Source organism: Pezoporus flaviventris, unplaced genomic scaffold (assembly GCF_033815535.1).
Source record: "Pezoporus flaviventris isolate CSIRO_AGI_PZ_B2104156 unplaced genomic scaffold, CSIRO_AGI_Pfla_v1 ptg000010l, whole genome shotgun sequence".
Classification (NCBI taxonomy): Eukaryota; Metazoa; Chordata; class Aves; order Psittaciformes; family Psittacidae; genus Pezoporus; species Pezoporus flaviventris.
Genome location: NW_026892558.1, coordinates 257152 through 278041, shown reverse-complemented (window position 1 = coordinate 278041; position 20890 = coordinate 257152). Strand labels below are relative to the sequence as shown.

Here is a 20890-nt window from a genome sequence, read left to right as displayed (position 1 = left end):
GCAAACCATGAAATACTTCTGTTTGTTATAAAAACAGCCTTGTCAAATGGGATTGTTTTATAGAGGGTAGGGGGTGACTAGAAATAACAACCTAAGACCGGAATTGGCTCCCTAAAAGCAAGGTTAGGTTCCCATAGCTCAACTAAAGCCAATAGGATATGTGTTCCCATCTTTAAAATCAACAGAGCAGTCTCTAGAGAATGAAACAATTATAAACCAGCCTATTTCTGGGCTTAAATTACATGATATTTATAGAATCATTCATGTCAGAATTAGCTTTGCTTCAGAATATTAAAAGTAGCCTTAACTCCCAGAGTGCCCTTTTAGTGCAGAATTAACTCTTTTCACTAGCTTAATGTTATCTTTCACAGAGAATTTGGAAACTGTGTGATGAAAATCTCTATTTGTGATATAATAATATCCTCCGGTGCTCTTTGGATTATTTTGGTGGTGGATTTTGTTCAGTTGGTTTTGTTGCTCTTTGGTTTTTGGTGTTCCTTTAAAACAGGTGGCAGTAGGAGGGAATTAGATTATATTTTCTTTATTTTTCTTCCATTCACTTGGACTGAAGTTTTTGTAACAGTATCTGCACTGAGAAGCCTTCCTCTGGGTAGTCTCCACCGAGTAGATTATCTCATGAAACCTGTAAGGAACAGATTTGTCACCTGCCTTCCGAGTGATCTTTGAGATGCTGATGACCACATCTGTACACAAGCATGGGATTTGACGGGAGAATAAATGATGCTGATTGTGTGCCTCATTATACAGTTTATGGGCCCAATCCAGCATCCATTGAAACTAAAAAGGAAAAACATCTCTCTGCTTTAGGGAGCTTGGGTCCAGGAGATGCGAAGCAGAGTACTGTGCAGTGTTTATTAAGTGTGGGTTTTCTTTAGATGGTGTAGAGAAAAACGTGGTGTGTAAAATCTGATACTTACATAAAATCGCTTTTTTTGAAGCTGTAGTAGTTTTCAGGAATCAGAAAATTTGCTAAATATGGAGATCAATACTCTGTTGTTATTTGAATAGTGAAGACAAATGATGCTGGGTGTCTCCTTCCTCACCTGGAGGAAGGAGGAGACTTCCTCACCACCTACAGCAACAGCTGAAACACTTCGATTCAGTTGGTCCCTTCGGACCTGTGTATTAAATACCTTTTGGCTAAATAAATATCTCCAAATCCTCTCACATCCTTTGTATTGATTTATTAAACTGTTTCCTATATTTCTGTGTACATCCTAATACATTTACTTCTGATCTTTTCTGTGAATGCTTAGTCTCCTGTGTTCTTTCTCTGCTGCCTTTCTATTTTCTCTTCAATAAGGCTTTCATTTACATGCAGCAGTACTCTTCATCTTGCTTCCTTTGTCCAACTTATTTACTGAAGTAAGAGTTCATAGAGCACTCAGCAGGAGAAATAGCATTTCTGTGGAGCAGGGCATATGCTGCACATCCTCATGTAAATCCTGAGTGTTCCCATAGTAAGCATTGGCATCTTGGGCATGTCAGAGGCACAATGATAAGGAGTGTGGCTTTTGTGACAATGGATCACATGCGTATTTTAGAAGAAAAACTCATGCAGTACCCAGCAAAATTGCTTACCCTACACAAAGATTACTCCTTGGTAGGTGTTATTAGGGGGCTGGTATCTATTTGGTTCAGTTTTCAACGGTGTTTTTCTGGGTACATATGCATTAATTATATTAAATGTCTATTTTAAATGCCTGCTATTTCCATAACCTTTTCTTCGTTAGGAAATAAAGGCATTCTGGTGTAATATATAGTTGGATTTAGCAATATTTGCTCTCAGTACTGTTCAAAATTTATGAGCAGGAGATAAACCAGATAAACCAGCCATTTAACCAGAATTACCAACCTTTGGCAGAGCTGGTACATGCTGTACATTACACTGTGGTTTCACATATCTGAAGTTAAGGTTTGGTCCTGACCCAAACACTTATGAACATCAAGGAGACAAAATACAGCTATAGATTTTGGCTATAGATTTTGTCATTTGGATCTCTGTGCCCTTCAGATGGTTTTGCCAGTTGATGAGGCTATGAACTGTTGAAATCTATGTTTGTAAAGTCCTGTTTAAACCCAGCTGCTCTTGTTGCATCTCTGTTGGTTAATCTGTTGGGTGTGAAAGACTTCACCTCCATGGCAAGACTGAGCTGTGTTCTTGAGTGGAATTTGCAGGATTTTGGGGTAGGATTTTATTTTTGGGTTTTCTTTTTTGTTGTTTATTTTTACTGTTTTTCTTTGCTGTATAGCTTTTTTTCCTGACAGAGAAAAACAGGAACAAAATACTTATTATGACGCAGCAATGACAGCCTGGAATTTCTGGGAGTTGACATCTGGTGTAATTGACTCAAACTGTAAAATCTCTGAAATTATTTTTCCACAAGCATGTGCAACAAGGGTTTCTAATTTTTTAATGGTTGCTTTCTTCTTCCTGTTAAGATAAATTAGCAATGTGATATGGTATTGCAAAGTGAAAATTTCCCTCTTTATCTATGGGATGGTACCCAAGAAATTATATGCCACTTGCAAATAAAATGACATGGTAAAGAAAAGAAGGGAAAGAAGCACTCATGCTCACTCAGAAGACACATCAAATGTGATTTTTATTTGTCTTGACTGCAATATCTGCTTCTTTACTCTGCTATTAGTAAAACTACCAGAGGTCGGCCAGAATATGCAGGAGCTGGTCTTGTGTCTTTTTTGAAGAGGCAAATTGTGCAGCACACGGTATGATGGTAGCGTTTATGGAGCGATGCCTTGCTGAGGAGAGGTGAAAACAGATGAATGTGACTCACTGTGCACCATTTCTCTGAATAGCTCTTTTTCTGGAAGTTGTTTGATCCTTCGCTCCATTCAGACAAACATAAGTGAACATAACGCCAATGAAGGCAGGCTCCAGTCCCACTGCTGCAATGGCTTTCCACTACCCTATGCCATTTAAGCTCTTAAATGCCATGAATAGAGACGCAGACCAGCTTCCTCCACGATCTCCTCCTGTGAAAAGAGGATGTCATGGCGGTCTGATGCAATAAGAAAAGTACTTACTTTGAATCCAGTCTCTTAATTTACCTGGTGAACAACTGTGTTGTGCAGAGAACCTGAAAGTGAATTGGTGAATGCTAAAAACTTTGAATTTTTTAGTATTTTGACAGTTCTTCTCCCTCAAGGGTCTCAATGTTGTGCCCATGATAATGAGAGCAGGCAGAACTCAAGTAGATGAATGTCTTACAATTCTTACACTGCAACTTTTTCTTTGAAAGGGATATAACCCTGAGGGTCAAAACTGTCAGAAATGATACCTCTGCTATACTTACACATTTCTTTTTAGCAGTCTCCCCAGCTGGGGTGGTTAATTGTGATCATCAGGTAGGAATCCACCCCATCACTAACGTAAGGGGTTATTTTCTAAAATCCATTTTTAAAGGTTGCTGTGTTTATTACCTAGTCAAAGAATAACAGCCGGGCGCTAGGCTATTTTGATCACTGCATGCTTTACTTCAGAGGGCTTTGTTCAGGACTGCAGCTGGGATTATTTCTCATTTTTCTTGACAACTCTATTGTGCCTTCCTTTATAGGTAACATTATGGCATTAAATCTTCTGAAAGGAAAATAACATTTTTAATGCAGTGGCACTGGGCGGCAAAGGCTGTAATCAAAGTTTGGCCATTCACTCACTCCAACAACATTGTGCGAGTCAATCTCTTCTTGAAAACAGGATAAGACTTCCAAAATATACCAAAAGAAGACAATTTCTTGTCTTTAACTGTACAGAGCTGTCCCCACTTCTCCCAAGGTCAGGCAAAGCCAGATTTCTCTTTTATCCCATTCCAACAAGAATTAATCCAGAGTCTCAGAGACTGCTACACTGGGCAGGGGACAGAGGGGACAGAGGAGACAGTTGCAGAAATGGATGCTCAGCGCTGAGCCTAAGGACAGGAGCTGTCAGATGGGAGGGCTGAAATGCCCTCAGGAAACAGACTAATTCTGTTCATGGCCTTAATTCAAGTTAAGTACGCTGCTAATGAGGACTGGTGTTCTCTACAGTGAGGCGTGGGCTGTAGACTCTCATTTTCTCAGCATCCCCTACCCATCTGTAGTAGGACAACAAGTCAGACAGGGTCCCCACAAGACATGGGGGAAATGTCACTGGCACAGGTTGCCTTTTGAAATGTTGACCGTGGCTGGTTGTCTCTGAGCAAGCATTAAATAAACGGTTCAGGGCTGGAATAAATAACCCTCAGAGGTCTCTTCCAACCTACACCAGTCCATACTTTAATATTTCCGTTGCTTTCTATTGCTGCTTTGATAATAAATTCTCAAAGAATCATAGAATCATGAAATGGTTTGAGTTGGAAGGGACCTTAAAGCTCATCCAGTTCCAACCCCTGCCACGGGCAGGGACCCCTTCCACTAGAGCAGCTTGCTCCAAGCCCCTGTGTCCAACCTGGCCTTGAACACTGCCAGGGATGGGGCAGCCACAGCTTCTCTGGGCACCCTGTGCCAGTGCCTCAGCACCCTCACAGCAAAGAGCTTCTGCCTTATCTCCAACCTTAACTTCCCCTGTTCCAGTTTGAACCCATCACCCCTTGTCCTACCACTACAGTCCCTGATGAAGAGCTCCTCTCCAGCTTTCCTGCAGCCCCTTCAGTCACTGGAGCTGCTCTCAGGTCTCCCCTTCAGGAGCCTTCTCTTCCCCAGGCTGCCCCAGCCCAGCTCTCTCAGCCTGGCTCCAGAGCAGAGCTGCTCCAGCCCTCGCAGCATCTCCATGGCCTCCTCTGACCTCGCTCCAACAGCTCCACGTCCCTCTTGTGCTGCTGCCCCAGAGCTGGATCAGGACTGCAGGGGGGTCTCCCCAGAGCACAGCAGAGGGGGAGAATCCCCTCCCTTGACCTGTGGGTCGCTGTCTTCCAACATGGCTCAGTTGCAGCCTACATTAATGGTTTCTCCAATAATAGTTGTTTCAGTGATGCAGTGCAGTCAGCTCCTCAAGGGTGGTTCAGACAGACAACACCTCCTTCTCTGTCCAAGCACTGGGTTACTTCAGCAAGTTATAAATTTAAGTGAGATGAACCCAACCTTGAAAGTTCAGCAGCAGATTTATAATGAAGTTGAACTTTTCTAGTAGTAAACAGCAGTTGAGCTTGGACTAGGTCCAGTGTCCTTCACTATAGGAAGATATCCTTCTGCAGGTCTATATATCACCTAATGTATCAATGACAAATACATCCACTACGAGGTCTTCAGAACAAGACTTTTAACTATAGTGATCTGCCTGAAGCTTATTACTGACTGGTATATATTCTGGGTGTGCAGAAAATTAGGCAAATTCATTGAATTCTGTGAATTCAGGTAGATTTAGGGAGGTGGAGTAATATTATACCAGAAGTTTCTCAACAGCAGCTCTGATGCTGATTCAAAATATCTACCTGCAGGTCCCTAAAACAAAAGGGCTTTTTAGAAGGACTAGAAAATAGAAAACAAATTATTATGTCTGAGTTGATGTTTTGTGGAGCCCCACTTAATGTTATTGAATGTCCAAAGGCAATGAAAAGTCTTTAATTAAACAGATGCCAATGGGTACATAATTTAAAGGCATATCCTGAATGACCCTTGTCATTAATCCTGAAAATCACTAAAATGTGTCTGGTTGACTAGTAACTTCCAGTCATTTACCTTTCCCTGATGAATTTGTCGTCTGCACCCCATGATAATTAGAGGGACCCCCAGTGCTTCAAATTTTAATGAAAAACACGTTTAAACAAAAAAATCTGGAGATGAACCCAGAAATGTTTACTGAAGATAGTGTGTTTTCACAGCTGGCGAGGGCTGGACTTACTTTAGGCAATGTGTGATACCTGGACTACCCTTGTATTTCAACCAGTGTTTTAGAGACATGGAAAGCTGAAAGCAGAAGCACAGATAATGTTCAATCAGAATTAATGAGTAAGAGCAGCCTTGGGGTACAAAATGGGAAGGAATTAAGCAGTGGGGAGGTTTTAAAAATGCTAAGATAATAATCACAGGGTAAGGATATGGGCCCTGGAGTGGGTTTGCCCTTGCTCTCAGGGATGGATTAAGTATTCTGAGAAAATGCCAGAGCCCCTTCATTTCTCATGAGCTGCCAAATTTTGCTTTTTTCATCAGAGAAGTGAGCCATAAGATGTGATTGTGTGTCCATTTAGATAACCTAGCTGCATCTGTGAGAAGCCCCTCATTTTGAGGCTGCATTTGAGCCTTCCAACAGTGCCTGCCTGCAACATTGGAAGAGTCACCGTCCTGTAAGGTGCAGTTTCTTGATGCATTATACCAAATAAACAGGGAAATAAAATAGTTTTATATCTGCTGCAGAACTATCTATAAGCAGTCCAAAACCAGCATGCAGTCGCAGCATGCAAGAGGTGAGAGCAGAGCATCACAAATTAGTTCTGATGAATATTTGTTTGAATTTGAAAATCTGCCTGTGGCTCTTCATGCTCCATTTCTGTTTTCAATAAAGTTTTACAGTCACCAGCCACTTCTTTGATAACTGACTTAAGAACAGGGCCAGAAACTTCCCTTCTCATTTCATTTGAACTTCTCCCAAGGACTTGATTGGGGACAAGATCAGTTTGCATTTGTACATCAGGTTCTGTCATAGCCGTATGCCATAGCCATAATGATCACCACTATGTGATCATTAAAACACAGTTCTACAACACCACATTTTATTAGTATTCAGCCTCAAACTTAGTGATAGGAGATGTATTTGTATAATCAAAAGGGAAAGTAACACACTTCTGTGAATAACTGGATGTAACAAGGCTTAGAAGTACTTCAAAGTGCCAGTTTTCAATAGAGCACAGAAAATGCATGCAATTCAGGGATGTTGTCAAGGAAATTTAAGAAATAAAGTTTCTTCAGTGAAACTTAGGGAGGTATTTCACAGGGTATGTTTCTCATTACAGAAAGAAAAACAGGCACGTAGTCATGTCCCCTTTCATACCTAGTATCTTCATTTCTTGAGAGGAGGCTTTCCTTCCCCTGGATACTGTTCTGTAATGATCTGCAGTCCTGAGAAGCAGGTTGGGATGTGTCCTAGACTAACCTGAAAATTTACAGGGGCAGAAGGGTTTATCTTTAAGATCCACAGCCTGGCTAATTGTCCCTACATCTTGTGATGTGTTGTGTGTGTTGGAAGCGCTGTTGGGTGCACTAGGTCTTACCTCTGTGTCCCAGGCAGAGAAGCCACAATAAATGCACTTGAAGTTCTGCACTGGGAGGTTAAAACTTCCCTGCAGCATCATCATTAGTGGGACAGCATCATCTCACATTCAGGTCTTGAGGTTCGAAAAAGCGTGAATATTGGCTTTGAGTAAAATTGAGATGCATCACACACTGCTGGACTCACGTCTTCCCTGGCCTGTTACCCCATAGTGCAATTATAATCCTCCCCAAATCAGTTGGAAGCAGTGATGTTCTTCACGAACAGTGCTGGTGAGTGGCACATAGCAAGTTACAAAGTCAGAGGAAGTGTCTGTAATTCTGCAGCACGTCTGTAATGAGGAGCAGAATGCTCTACGTGCTCCAGCACTGGCACAACAAGCTGACACTTCCAGATCTTTCTATTCCATCACCCCTAATGCATCTGTCCTTCTTCTGCCTTTCATACTGTTTATTCTCATGAAATTGAAATGTAAAATTCTTTTATTTAATTAAGCTAAGGAGTTGGTCATGGAAAGGAGCAAGGATGAGCTCCTGCCATCAGTTGGAGAGACTAAGGAGGATTTACCAAGCTGAAGACTTGTAACTAGTTTAGATTGCAAAACATCAGAAAAAAAACCAAGTTCTGCCTCTCTCAGATGGCTCTACAGCTTGTTTTTGGGAGTCCACATGGAAGGTGCACGTGGTGCTCGCTGGGAGAGCACACACAGGAGGGGTGATGGAGAGAGTGAGGTCTCCTCTGGCACTCAGCAAGCCTGAAGGCACTGTCACTGCTTGCTCCCTAGAGACTGGGGCCAGTGCACCCAAAAACCTATGTGGTCCCAGTAATGGGGAAAGGAGTACTAGTTCTCCCACTGCTAGGCGAGTAGGATCCTTTTATGGTTTGCATCCAAACGGTATATTGTTTCTGGTTTGCAAGAGGAGTAGGACATGCAGACCACTGCAGACTTTTTCCCTTAAATACCACCCAAGGTCAGCTGGCAGTAGATAAGAGCCAGGTAGGTGATGCTGCCATGGAGTTGCTTGGGATTTCATGGCTTGGCAGACCCTACTCAGGGAGCCAGGACTCGGGTGGTTTTCTGAGAAAACCTCTTATGTTTTCTGGAAACACCATTCCACGAGAAGGGAGGTGATTGTCGTGAAGATGAGGAACGTTTGATGGATGGTGGGTTGTATGGTTCACTGGGTCTGCTTTCCGTAAGGAGAAGTTCCCCAAATCTCACATCTCTTTCTCTGTACAGTCGTTACAGGCATGCAGCAACAGCCCCAAACTGACTAGCTCTCTGACATTCCCATATGCATTCATGAGGCTGTAGCATGGATGACCTGTGTGTGTACACTCCATTCACGCCGCTAGGAAAATCTCAATGCAGCCTTAGTTAGGAATAAATTAGTTTGGGCCCTGGTTGTAAAACATGCAATCCAGAATATTCCTCTTTGGATATAAGTATTTTCAACTCCAGCAACATCTGGCAGTTTTTCCCTTCCTTCCACAGATGTTTCAATGCTTCCTTGTTTCCCTGGCCATTTTAATTGGAATATTCAGCATCATCTTCCATCTTTGAGAAGCTCAAAAATAGCTTTATACCCGTTTTTAGAATTTACCTCTTTTTAGCTGCCTGCTCATGATCCTGTCCAAATCCATTCCCAGCCCTCAATGCCCGAGATCAGACTCAGGGAGCTGTTCCAGCACATCATGCGTAGTGAATAGCACCAGATGGCTCCTTTCTCTTCAGAAGCTCACTAGCAAACCTCTATACCCAAAATAGCACCTTCTCTGCTACCAAATTATGCCTTTAGATCTGTACCTTTCTTCTGAGGAACAACTTCTAAGCTTTTTACTTAAGAGGCCCAAAGAGATGCTGCCCAGATGAACTGTACATCATGAGAAGCAGGTCTGCTTTGCGTTTCTTCCTTACCTTACTGCAATAACCTTCATACACGTTAAGACTGGCGAGCTTCTGTTGCAATTGTTATTTCAATAGTAGTGTTATGAAAACACGTAGTTTGCAAAGAAGAGAACCATACAGAGAATTAGTGTCAAAGCAAAGACGGGTTCACGGACATAGGATCTCCGTCTGTTTTCAAATGGAACGTGCACCACCCTGTTGCATATGTTCTAACAGGGGGAATCTCCTTCAGTGCTGCAGGCACATAAATATTTAGTAAAGAGGTTTAGGGATTAATTATTTGACTGTGCTTTTTTTGATTTCCTCTTTTCATTTTCTGTGGCAGTGATGGTGTTTTGTGGTTTGTGCTGTTGGACATCTAACACCTTCCTCCTCCAGAGAAAGGGGGAGTTAGCCCCCTTTGAGGGATGTCTGGACAGCTCGTGGTATCAACACAGCATAGTAAGGGCACATGCATAAACATTATCTCAAATGGAATATTTTCTTTCAAATATTCTCGAGATTTTGATTTTGATCTGAATCTTAATAACCTAATTATTCTGAAATTATTGTCCCCTTGCTTTATAAACTCTTAATCATGAGGCTCTCAGACAGATATTGTTTAAGCAATCAGTATCAGTATAATCAGTAATTAAAGTGATAGCCAACTACAGGTGCTGCTAAGTGCTAACAATTAAATGCATTTGTAATTGAAAACTTGATTGAAGTATTGATAGCTGCTTTGATCCCTGGACCTGGAAAGTTCCAGTTCATTTTCTTAAAGTTGACTGAAGACCTCGACAAGTTAGCGATATTTTGCAGGTGTTGTGAACCAGGGAGGTGGAATTCAACCTTTCCTTGCCTGACTGATATGCATAAAAATTTTACCATTGATCGGAAGAGGTTTTGCTGGCTGTTGAATGACTTTAAGGAGTTTGTATGCATGTTGAGAGGCAGCTCTGTGCACGTGGGTTTGCTGCCTCTGTACATATGAAGATGGCAAATCATTCAATAGAATCATAAAATCATAGAACAGTTAGGGTTGTAAAGGACCTTAAGGTCATAGAATCGTAGAATGGTTTGTGCTTAGAAAGCACCTTACAGACCTTCTAATTTCAATCCCCACCCCCCCTTCTGCTAGACCAGGTTGCTCCTAGCCCCATTTATCCTGGCCTTGAACACTGCCAGGGGTGGGGCATCCTATATTGCCACGCAAGCAACGTTGCCTACAGTACGGGTAATAGCAGCACCCATGTCTGTTTGCTGGTTGGCCTTATGGGGCTTCACAATTCCATGTACCCTGGCCACTTCAAATTCAATCATCCTCAGAGGAGCAAGGAAGAGCTGAGAGCAAACGCTCATAGTGAGTAATTGTGTCACTGACATAACAACGAGTTAAAATAAAAAGAAATATATCACTACAGTTATGGAAATATGTTGTAGATGGTTTTCCTAATAGAGGGGTTATTTTCATAATGAAAAATTTAGGCCCAACTTTGCATGAGAAGTCAGAGCTTTGAAAATGTCCATGAATATGTTGTTCTTTAAAAATAAAGAGCATTTCAAATTAGTGGTATCTGTTAGTTATTTCAAAAGGTTTAAAATACACTTACAAAATTAGTCTGTTAGTTATAATTGTACAATGAAATGGCTAGAAGTGCCCAAAAATATCTAAAATGCTTCAAAACAGATTTTTCTGCTTAATAAAATGAGAAATAGAAAGTAACGTTCACTTATCCTAACTGATATCTGAAAGATATCCATGGCTGGGCCAGCTGTCCCATGCAGTCAGGAGAAACTGGCAAGGCAGGCACTGGTGATGAATTTCTTTGGACATTCCCCTTTCTCACTGCAACTATAAAACAGAATCATAGAATCATGGAAAGGACCTTCACAGGTAGCCTAGTCCAACCCCAAAAATGCTAATTTGAGGCGTCTAAGCTTTGCTCAGAGGAACATCACCAAGTTTTAGACATTACAATTCTTTTCTTTTGAATGCCTGGGTGTTCCCAAGTTAAAAAGCACTCAGGTGCACTGTACATGCAACAATATTTCAGAAGCAGTTGTGCCTTAAGAGCTCCTACATTTGCAAAGAGAGAAAATTATGACTTTTTTCACTGCTTGCTTTCAAACCTCACTATGTTCTGTTTGTTTTGTTCCTTGCCACCATAACCAAGTATTTGCCTGAGGTTCATGACTCCTCTAAGCCTTGTACTTGTTTGTTTCATCCTCTCTTCTTTTCAAATTAGTGAAGGCACCCTGAGGCGTTTTTAGCCTTAAGTTTTTTCCGCAGCACATCATTATTATCACTTTCTTTCTTTTTTTATCCTTTTATTTTTTTTTTGTGAGACCGTGTTGATCAAATGGTTGAAGTATTTGATCATGCAACTCTAATGTAAGAGCTGTCTGGAAACGTATTTCAGAAGAGAAATACCCTCAGTAGATAATACCGGCTGAAAAGTTCTTCGCACCTGAACAAATCTCCCAATATTTTTTTTATTTCTTGCCTTCTCTTGGGTGAAAAAAAAAAATTTAAAAAATTTGGCCTGTAGCAGGTTTGGTTGCTCTCCCACAGCACTGGAAATAGTGACATAATGTCTTTCAAAGTAAGGCTTTTCATTAAAATTCATTCCGCTAAAAGCATCCTTTCATTAAAAACACCATACAGGATCTCTGTAGACTCCATAGGTCTGATTTTTAAATAGTTTTGACTTTCCTTACAGTGTTTGGGTAATAAGCTTCTGTGTCAGATACATAGTATAGAATAAGTATTTCCTGGGAATTTTTCTCTTCTTCTAAAGAGATCTCACACAAAACCAAAAAAAACCTGTACAGTACCCCATGCGCTACCTCAGGATGCTGAATTTCTTGGTGAAATCCATTATTTTGCAGTTGTGCCAATCTTAGCACATCTTACTGCAAAAATAACACAATGATTTTCATGTTCTCTCAAACACTAACCTGCTTTAAAGCACATCTGAGGATTAGACATATTTATTTTAAATACTAGGGGTTTTTGAGTTCCTTCTTGAGTCTTGCCTGTTTTTAAAACGTACCTAATTTGGGAGATAATACATTTTTTCCAGCAGCTGTTCAGGTAGTTTTGATTTAATTGTTTAGCAGAAATGGTGCTTGAATGCTTCTGAATATGCAGTTCACCCAGAGGAGAGTATTGAGGCCAAGATTAATTAGTAGCAGTTAAAAAAAACACAGTCAGACATCCCCATGAATTTTGGCAAGCACAGAAAAGCTTTTTATCAGAGGCACAGGACAGCTTCTGAGTGCTCCCATTAGATCTCTAGCAGCCTTTCTCTGGGATGTGTCATTGTGTTCAGTGGTGGCTGGTCTTACATACATACCCAAATCCCAAGGGGCTTTTAAGGATGAAAGATGAGTTAAACTGGTTGAGAAACTTTCTACTCAGTGTGCTGAGGGATTACAATTATTTGCAATAGTGTCCTGGGTGGTTTATTGTGGTTTTGGATATAAGCCTTGCTTCTGACAGGTTCAGCTTATTTATGCTAGTATTCAAATTTTCGTTTCTTCAAGCTTCTACTATTTCAGCTCGCAACTGCACTCTCGCCCTCTGGGTGTATTGAAACCATTGATACTTCAGAGGGACTGTGGGAAGTTTTGTTTGTTTGTTTGCTTTTATTGCTATTCTTAGAATTTAGTGCGTCAACGCAACATTTGACAGACCGTGGGTGTTTCAGTGCCCTTTGCTATTGCTAATAAAAGCTAAACAAAGGCAGTAGCAGTGTTTGAGGTTTAAAGTAGCTCTGCAAAATTTCGGAACGCTTTAGGAAAGCACCTAAAAGTTGTTCCTAGCTTCCTCGTGTTTCTGTGGGGTCGTTGCCCAATGACCTGGCTCCCAAGTACGCCATTTTACTCTGGAAATTAGTTTCAAATCCCAGCTCATGTATGGGTCATATTTGGAATGAGAAATGTGCTGTTTCTTGCCTTGTAGGGAGAGCAACAGCCCCGTTTGTTGTTGCATGAAATAATCAAGTTATTCAATTTTAGAACTTTTTCCAACTTTTCACAAATGAGGTGTGTTCTAGATGCTTAATCAATGTAAATTCACAACAGACTCTTATTCCAGTTTCCATTCCCCTGCCTTGAAGTGTTCAGGCTTTGTTTTTTAAACCGAGTTAACCTGTGCTGAGCCAAGCATTCAGTATATAGTCCACTATCTACTGCTAGATAGGGAATGTCAGCCACAAAATTTCTTCCAAAAAAGTGAAATCTCCAGTGGACTTTTATCCTGGATGTGCCTGCCAAACCCTTTAAAGGTACTAGTTGCTCTGTGAGATGCCTTGCATCCCATTGCATCCCCGTGCTGTTTGGCAGCTCGTGATATGCCCCTGTGTATTTACACAGGTGTTATTCCCAAATTGATTTAGTTTAGCTTCACTTTTCAGGCAGAATACCCCACAGCCTTAAGGCACATGATCACCTCTACTTAAAATCTTGTTGAGTTTCGGAGTCCTTCTCCAGCATGGGAGGGTGTTGAATCTCCATGGTTTTAAGGTCCTTTCCAACCCAAACCAGTCTGTGGTTCTGCGATTCTATGATTGTATCAAATTCTTGATTTGTGTGTCTAGCTGCTTTCATTGTAGATAGTTGAACTTCCATTGTGGAGGAAAAAAAATAGGAAAGAAATGTACAGAGTGACTTAATAAAGAAAAAATCAGAAGAAAAGCATATGTGCAGAGACAAAGTGCGACAGGGAGACTTCATGAAGCAAGTACTAGTCCTTTGCTACCATAACTGAACGAATGTTTGCAAATATCTGCTAATGAATATTTATGCCCAGAAGATTATTGATAAAACAAGCTGACAGATGGTCTTTGCACATCTAGAAACTTTGATTTGATAAGATTCATGAGATTTCTGATGCTCCACGTTTCCAATCAATGTACAGATAACATGCCATCTTTTTCTTACTGTACTCAATAATCATGAAAATGAGATAATGGAAATATCCTATGGTTTTGGAAACTACAGGGAAGATGTTAAAGTTTCAGCGCAGGTTTAGTAAGTTCTATTGGGCCAACAACTCTTCTCCCTGGAAAAGTTTATCGAATACAGTTGAATTAGGAGGGATTATGCCGCGTATTTTGCAGTCCATAACAGGCCATTTGCAATGTCCAGGGCATTCGCAGCTCTGAGCGAGGGCAATGTTAGACATCCAAGCAAAGCCGAGCTGCTCACGGTGATTTCCTAATAGCACAAGGAAAGGACCATGCTCCTGTTGAAGAAGGATCATTTCACCAAATGGAGGTGGCCAGCAGCCTTTTACAGTACTTTTCTACATGGCATTCCAAGCAGGAATTGCTTGGAATTCCTACAATCCTACAAATTGTTTGGATTCCTACAATCCTCTTGAAGCTGTTTTTATTTTATGGTTTTCTTAGGAATTCTGGTATAACAGAAAGGAAATGTTTTCTTTCTGTTGGTTACCTCTCGGATGAAGTGTGAAGCAATAGAGCAGTAGTCATTACTGCTCTCTTTCAGTGGAAGAAAGAACAAGAAGCCTGTCAGAGCCTTACTTATTGATTTTCATGGAGCAACGAGTCATATATTAAGTACTATTGATAAAAAGCATCGTTGTGGTGTCCATGGAGACCAGGTTAAGGTGAAAGTTAACTGTTACCGCAACAGTGACAGCTTTAGGTGGATCTGTAAAGAACCAGCCTTTTCCTCTAATCATAAGGAACATCTTATTTATTCTACCTGGAGTGTTAGATCAAACCCATTGCTTCTGTGAGCCCTGCTGTGCAGGGCGGTGCGGTCACTCTTGACTTCAAGGCAGAAGACGGGATATATGGGGTCTTGAAAAAACTGCTCAGCACATGCAGGTGTTGGAGTTCCAAGTGCTTCTATGCTTCAGCTGGAACTCATTTCCATCTTTTTAAATCAAATTAGTGTCAAGTTCAGGCTGCAGATATGGCTGCAATAGTTCGTCATATCCTTAGAAGCTGCACATGTGTAAATCTCACATGTAATTGTATGCCTGCGTGCAACAGGCTTTGTGCTCTGCTGTGTTTGGGCACATATTTGGGCACACATGGAGAACATGCTTGGACACTGTGACACTTACACCAGTGTGCCCTTCCTTGGGAAGCCTTCAGGATTTTCTGTGTTCAGAAGTGTAGGACCAATGCTGACTGGTCAGGGTTTGGCATTGAGAAGCCCAGGCTTGTGCAACCTGATGATGAAATGGCTTGAGAGACGCTGGAGCCACTCCTGCTCCAGTTCCAAAATGGTTATGCCATCTTTTGGTCTGTTAAATGGTTGCTGACTGGCCCATGGAGGGTTTGAGCCACCCCAATTGCCGGTCTATTGCTTTAGTATTGTTCCAGTATTTAAAGGGTGGCTACAAAGAAGAAAGATAGAAACTCTTTTGACAAGGAGACACATAGAAAAGAGGAGGGGTGGCAGGCACAAGTTACTCCTGGGGAGATTCCAACTGAACACAAGAAGAAAATTTTTCCCAATGAGAAAAATCAGCCACTGGAAGGGGCAGGTGAAAGATGGAGCTGTTGTTTCTTTCCCTCCTCTGAAAAAATATCCAAATGCCCTGCTTTCTCCTCTATCTGTGAAATGGGGCAGGCAGTGTGTCTTCTCCTTATAACTGGGCTGGAATATAGAGAGATGTTGAGGGGTCCATGATGACAGTGTGGCTCCATGTCATGCAGACATCAGAAGAATTGGGAGCGCACCAGTACCAGCCAGTGAGTTACCTGTAGATGTCCGCAGAGCTGCCACACTAAGATGTTTTAAAGCCATTCTCTGTGTGTTTGCAGTATCCCATAAACATTTTATATGTAGGCAATTTCAATATGCAAAGTGACCAAATCTGTTTCTAAAGCAATCACTCTGTGTATTGAAAAATGGAGTTTGTTCTGCCCTAATGCAAAAAACTCAGCATTATTTCACTCACCAATGAAACGCTGAAGTATTGATTTTGAAATGTATAATTGATTGTAACAATAAATCACTGGGCAGTATATGTGCAAAATTGATTTTTCTATTGCAATAATTAATTGGATATGTGCTATAACATATTTATGCAGGGACTAAGCAACTCAATGATGGCGATAAATTGTATTTGGTCAAACACTATCCGCTGTGATGTGGTTGACTTTTCCCTTTGTCTAAAAATTTGTAATACAGTGCTGTAAGAGATAAGATAGGCACAAGTGTGCAACGGTAGGCCTTGCTCCGTGAGAAACTCTTAATGCCCTGAATAACTTCCATCATGCTAAGGAAAAACACTCAGAGGACTAGAGACTTTCAAGGAACAGCTGGTGCCCAGATTGTTTCAGCAGACAAATGTTGATGTACAGTATCAGCTCTGTTATCAGTCCAGCCCAATAAATCTGGTGTTTTTCCCTGGACAAGATGATAGAAACTGTAATAAAGACTAGAGTGAATAGGCATAAGGATGAACATGATATGACGAGCAGGGATCAATAAAGCTTTTGTGGAAGGAAGTCCTGTTTCACATGCCTATTAAAGCCCTTTGAAGGAATCATTCAGCACATGGGCAAGGAGATCCAGTTGATAGCGCTGGATTGGGTTTCCTAAAGCCTTTTGATAAGATCACTCACAAAAGGCTCCTGCAGAAATGCAGTTGCTGCAGTGTAAGTAAAAAGATCTTTTTGTGATAAACAACCGATGTGATAAAGAGCAAAGGATGGAGGGAGGTGTTGGCTTGGCTGAGGAGTGCTGGCATGGAGTCATCAGTGATGTGTGCTGGGATCCACGCTGGCTAGTGCACAGGATGGAGGGGGAGGAAACAAGGTTTAGCAATTTAGTGTACCGTAAGTGAAAGCTGGTTGCTAAAAATCCATACAATGTGGAGTGAATGGCAGATAAAAGAGTAGATGAAATTCCATGTGGTTAAATAGAAAGTGATGCAGTAAAAACATGAGTACCCACTGCTAAGCCCTGAATTAGCTGCTGCTGCTCAGGAAGAAGGTCTTGCTGTTAAAAGTCTGGAAGCACAGTGATCTGTAGTGGTAAAAGCACCACCGAGTGTTGGGATTTATTGGTAAATGAACAGGGTTGAGAAGAAAAAGATCGCTGCGGCAGCGCATAGACCTGCCGTGCTCCCTCCGCCTAACATAAGAGGGAAGGAAAGGTACAAGAGATAGTGGCAGGAATGGCAAGTACATGGATTGGCTTATGTATCACAGGGGCAAAATTCCTTCAGGGCTTTCACCAAGGGCAGAGGTGGCAGAGACTAGTGTCTGGCCATGCAGGGGTGGGATGGACTCATGAAGAAGGGATAGTTTCTCTTTGGGCAATTAGGCTGAGATGAAATCCCTCATCCAATCTAGCAAGCAGCATTTAGAAAAGAAAGTGGCTGGTCTTGGTTAATTGCGTTGCTGCTGTCTCTGAAGAACAGCTCAGTGAAAATTCTCTTACATGTTGGGAAAATGAGGTGCAGTGTCTACTCAATCCCAAAGCTGATTTTTCTAGACCATATGTGTCCTAGTGGTCCGCTGAAATGAAAAATTCCTCAGAAGGAATAAAATTTACTCTTCGAATTGATTGTCTACATAGCCATCCGCTGCTACAGGATGTACAGTTTTCTTTATGCCAGTGTGACTCTTTTTAGTTTTGATTTGGCTTTCATCTTAGAGTAATAATTTAGTTGAATACATATTGTTATTACAAAAACATATCCTTTTTCTTTTTCCTTCCCCCCCCCATTTTATGTTTTACTTCTGTCATATCTTTTAAGTGAATAAAGCAACAATAATATCTCTTCTTTTACAGAGCATCAAAGTTAGCTGGTTGCCTCCACCACCAGGTACTCAAAATGGATTTATTACGGGCTATAAAATCCGGCATAGAAAGACTACCCGCAGGGGTGAGATTGAAACACTGGAGCCAAACAACCTCTGGTACTTGTTCACAGGTCAGTGTTCACATGGTACAGCCTTGCAAGGTTTTGATGAATTAAATGCTTTGGGAATAAAATATACTTTCACTTCAAGGAAGCATTGATTTCTTTGCTGGCAGGTAACATTTATTGTGTTGTACAAAGACAATCTTTATAGTGCTTTTTTTTCAAAACCAATTTTTTCCTTAATGTTTTTATCATATGTTTGTGTGCTGGACCTTAACATTAATGAATTTGAAGCAGAATTTCTAGTGTTTGGTGTCTTAAGCCTCGGCTGGTATTTTTTAGATCACTCAGCCAACATCTCCATGGGTGCAAAAACATTGATTTCCCCAGTTTCTTTTCCAAGATTTTCAATGGAAAATATCTCCCCACAGAATAAAAAGTGCAACAGTAGATCATAGCAAAACTATAATTGTGATGAATGAAAGTAGCCAAACGAGTATCATAAGGGTAACAGTGAATTCTGGTAGGTGAAAGTGAATTTCATCTGGATTCGTGTATTACACCCAAGACATAACTAAGAAAGCAAGGGACAAAATTAAACTCTAACAAGGTCAGTGGCACCTTTGCCACTGAATTTAGCATAACCACGATTTCACCTCAAATGACCTTCTTTATGTTTATTTTCACATATAAAATGTAACCTGCGAGAATTAGAAGTAATTCTGAAGCATGTATTTCAGAATAAACAAAATAATTCCGTGGAAGGGAGAGGGGTATTTTATTTCAAAATTGAATAAAAACAGAAGTAGAACGCTGTTATAAAGAAGACCTTTAACGGTGAAATCTCAACCTGGTCATCTAACCTAGGCCCTTGACCAAAGCCCCTATGGGACCTCTTGTGAAAGCTGTGTATCTAACAGCTGCACAGCAAACAAGTACTTGCTGGGGGTACACAGCATCTTCAGCACCTTCAGCAAGTTTAAGGTTTCTTCCAACCTAAACCATTCTGTAAGTCTACAAAATATATATGCATTTCTACGTATTTCCATATGTATGGCAAATCCAGTGGACTATTACTAAGAGATTTTGGTATTGTCCTTAATTTATTTTCTTCATCTTCTTATTATTTTATGATGTTTATGTCATTTTGGGGTGTTTTTTTGTTTTTCTTTTTTTAAACAGGACTTGAGAAAGGAAGCCAGTACAGTTTCCAGGTGGCTGCAATGACAGTGAATGGGACAGGTCCCTCCTCAGACTGGTACACAGCAGAAACACCCGAGAACGATCTCGATGGTAAATGCATCTCTTTTAAAACCTGTTACGTCCTAAAGCCAGCTAGCTGAGGGGTGTCATTGCAGTTGTCGCCCAGGCTGAAGTTGAGATGTTCAGACCTTCTGAACATGCTCCAACAGATGTTTTCTTATAATCCCAGGTCCCATGCGTCTTAGGTTGTGTTTCTCTGTTAACAGGACTAAGGAGTCAGAAACCTTTGTTAAAACAATCCTGTGCTAGAATTTAGCTCCTGAGCATCATGGTCATTTACAATAATACGGTGAAGTGAACGTGTACCTTCTTAAATGATAAACGTAATCAAAGAAACAATAACAATGATGCCAACAATCCTAACAGTTAATGAAGCAAATATTCAAATAGGCCAAATCCTGTTTCCCAGCCTTCATTTGCAGATGTTAAAAATGCAGGTTGGCAATGAAGCTGAATAATTAGTGAAAGATGACGGGATGCAGATACCTGGAAACTGTGGGCTGTGTAAATCACTGCAGATGCTGACACAAAAGGGAAGAAAAACACTGAAATGAAAGGGTTAGATAAAATGACTGGAATATTTGAAGTAGTAAAGGAATAAAAGGACAGTAATGAAAAAGTCTACATGAAATTAAACAGAGTGCAAATCAAATGGAACAAAGAATCTGACAGATGGAAGTCACGGCAAAACTACAGACAATACCTAAGAAGGAAGTATGTAGTAGAAAGGAGATGAACAGAAAACAAAAGGAAACTGATGAAAATTGCTAGGATTTTTAAAACAAAATAAGTCACCTAAAAAGGAGCAAACTGGATGGAAGAGTAAATAAATACTCTGTTTAAACGCACCACAGTGCTTGGTGTTGCCTTTCTTTTGACTGGCTGGATTTCCTTATGCTCCCAAAATCAGCCCTTGTAAATTGAAGAATCTCTGCCTTTCCCTGTGTCCAAATGCAATTTTCCAGCAGACCAGGAATGACTGCTGTGCATGGCACGCAAAATGGGAGAACCCAGTACCTGGGGTTTCTCATCAGGGTTGTAAAGAAGAGGTGACGCTGCTAGACGCGTTGTAGCTATACCAACAGATCACGACATGCCACGGCGCATGATGATATCTTTCTAATTATGTTTTGGCTAGGCAGCAATTTGAGAAGAAATGCTTTTGAGGTATAATGAGCTGACTTTTCACTGGTGAGAGTGAAAGATAAATTCTGAGCACACTGCAGTATGCAAAAAGGACGCAACACATTTGAGCACATTCGTTTTCACTTGCATTTAGTACACACTACATATATTCCTTTGAAGTTTTGTGCCTCAGTACACATGTGCATGCAAAGATGTTAATCAGGTCCTCACAGGAGACACACCATGGAAGTGAGTGCATGTGAATAAACTCAAGCAAAGCCATTTTGTTCATGTTTTGTATTTACATGCATTTGCATTTGCAGTAGCGATGAATTATCCTTCTGAAGCTGCCACAGCCTGATGCTGGGAATGCACCATGTTACAGATCAGTTACAAACGCTGTGATAAACCCTAGGGAAGAATCTACTCATTACTGCTGTTAGGCAGAGTCCTGCAAGCATCAGCTAACCAGGGAAAGGCTGGAGCAGAGGCTGGTAACTGCAGTTCCCGTTCCTTCTCTGCTGCC

The 20890-nt window shown here is 41.0% G+C and overlaps 1 protein-coding gene across 1 annotated transcript in view; it reads left to right on the top strand.

The window, feature by feature from the left end:
* The window catches only part of DCC (DCC netrin 1 receptor), a 606685-nt gene that overhangs the window by 488637 nt on the left and 97158 nt on the right, over positions 1-20890 (top strand). The window contains exons 13-14 of the mRNA XM_061450469.1: positions 17904-18045; positions 19159-19269. Of these exons, the coding sequence (XP_061306453.1) occupies positions 17904-18045; positions 19159-19269 (253 nt within the window). The remainder of the gene's footprint in view (positions 1-17903; positions 18046-19158; positions 19270-20890) is intronic.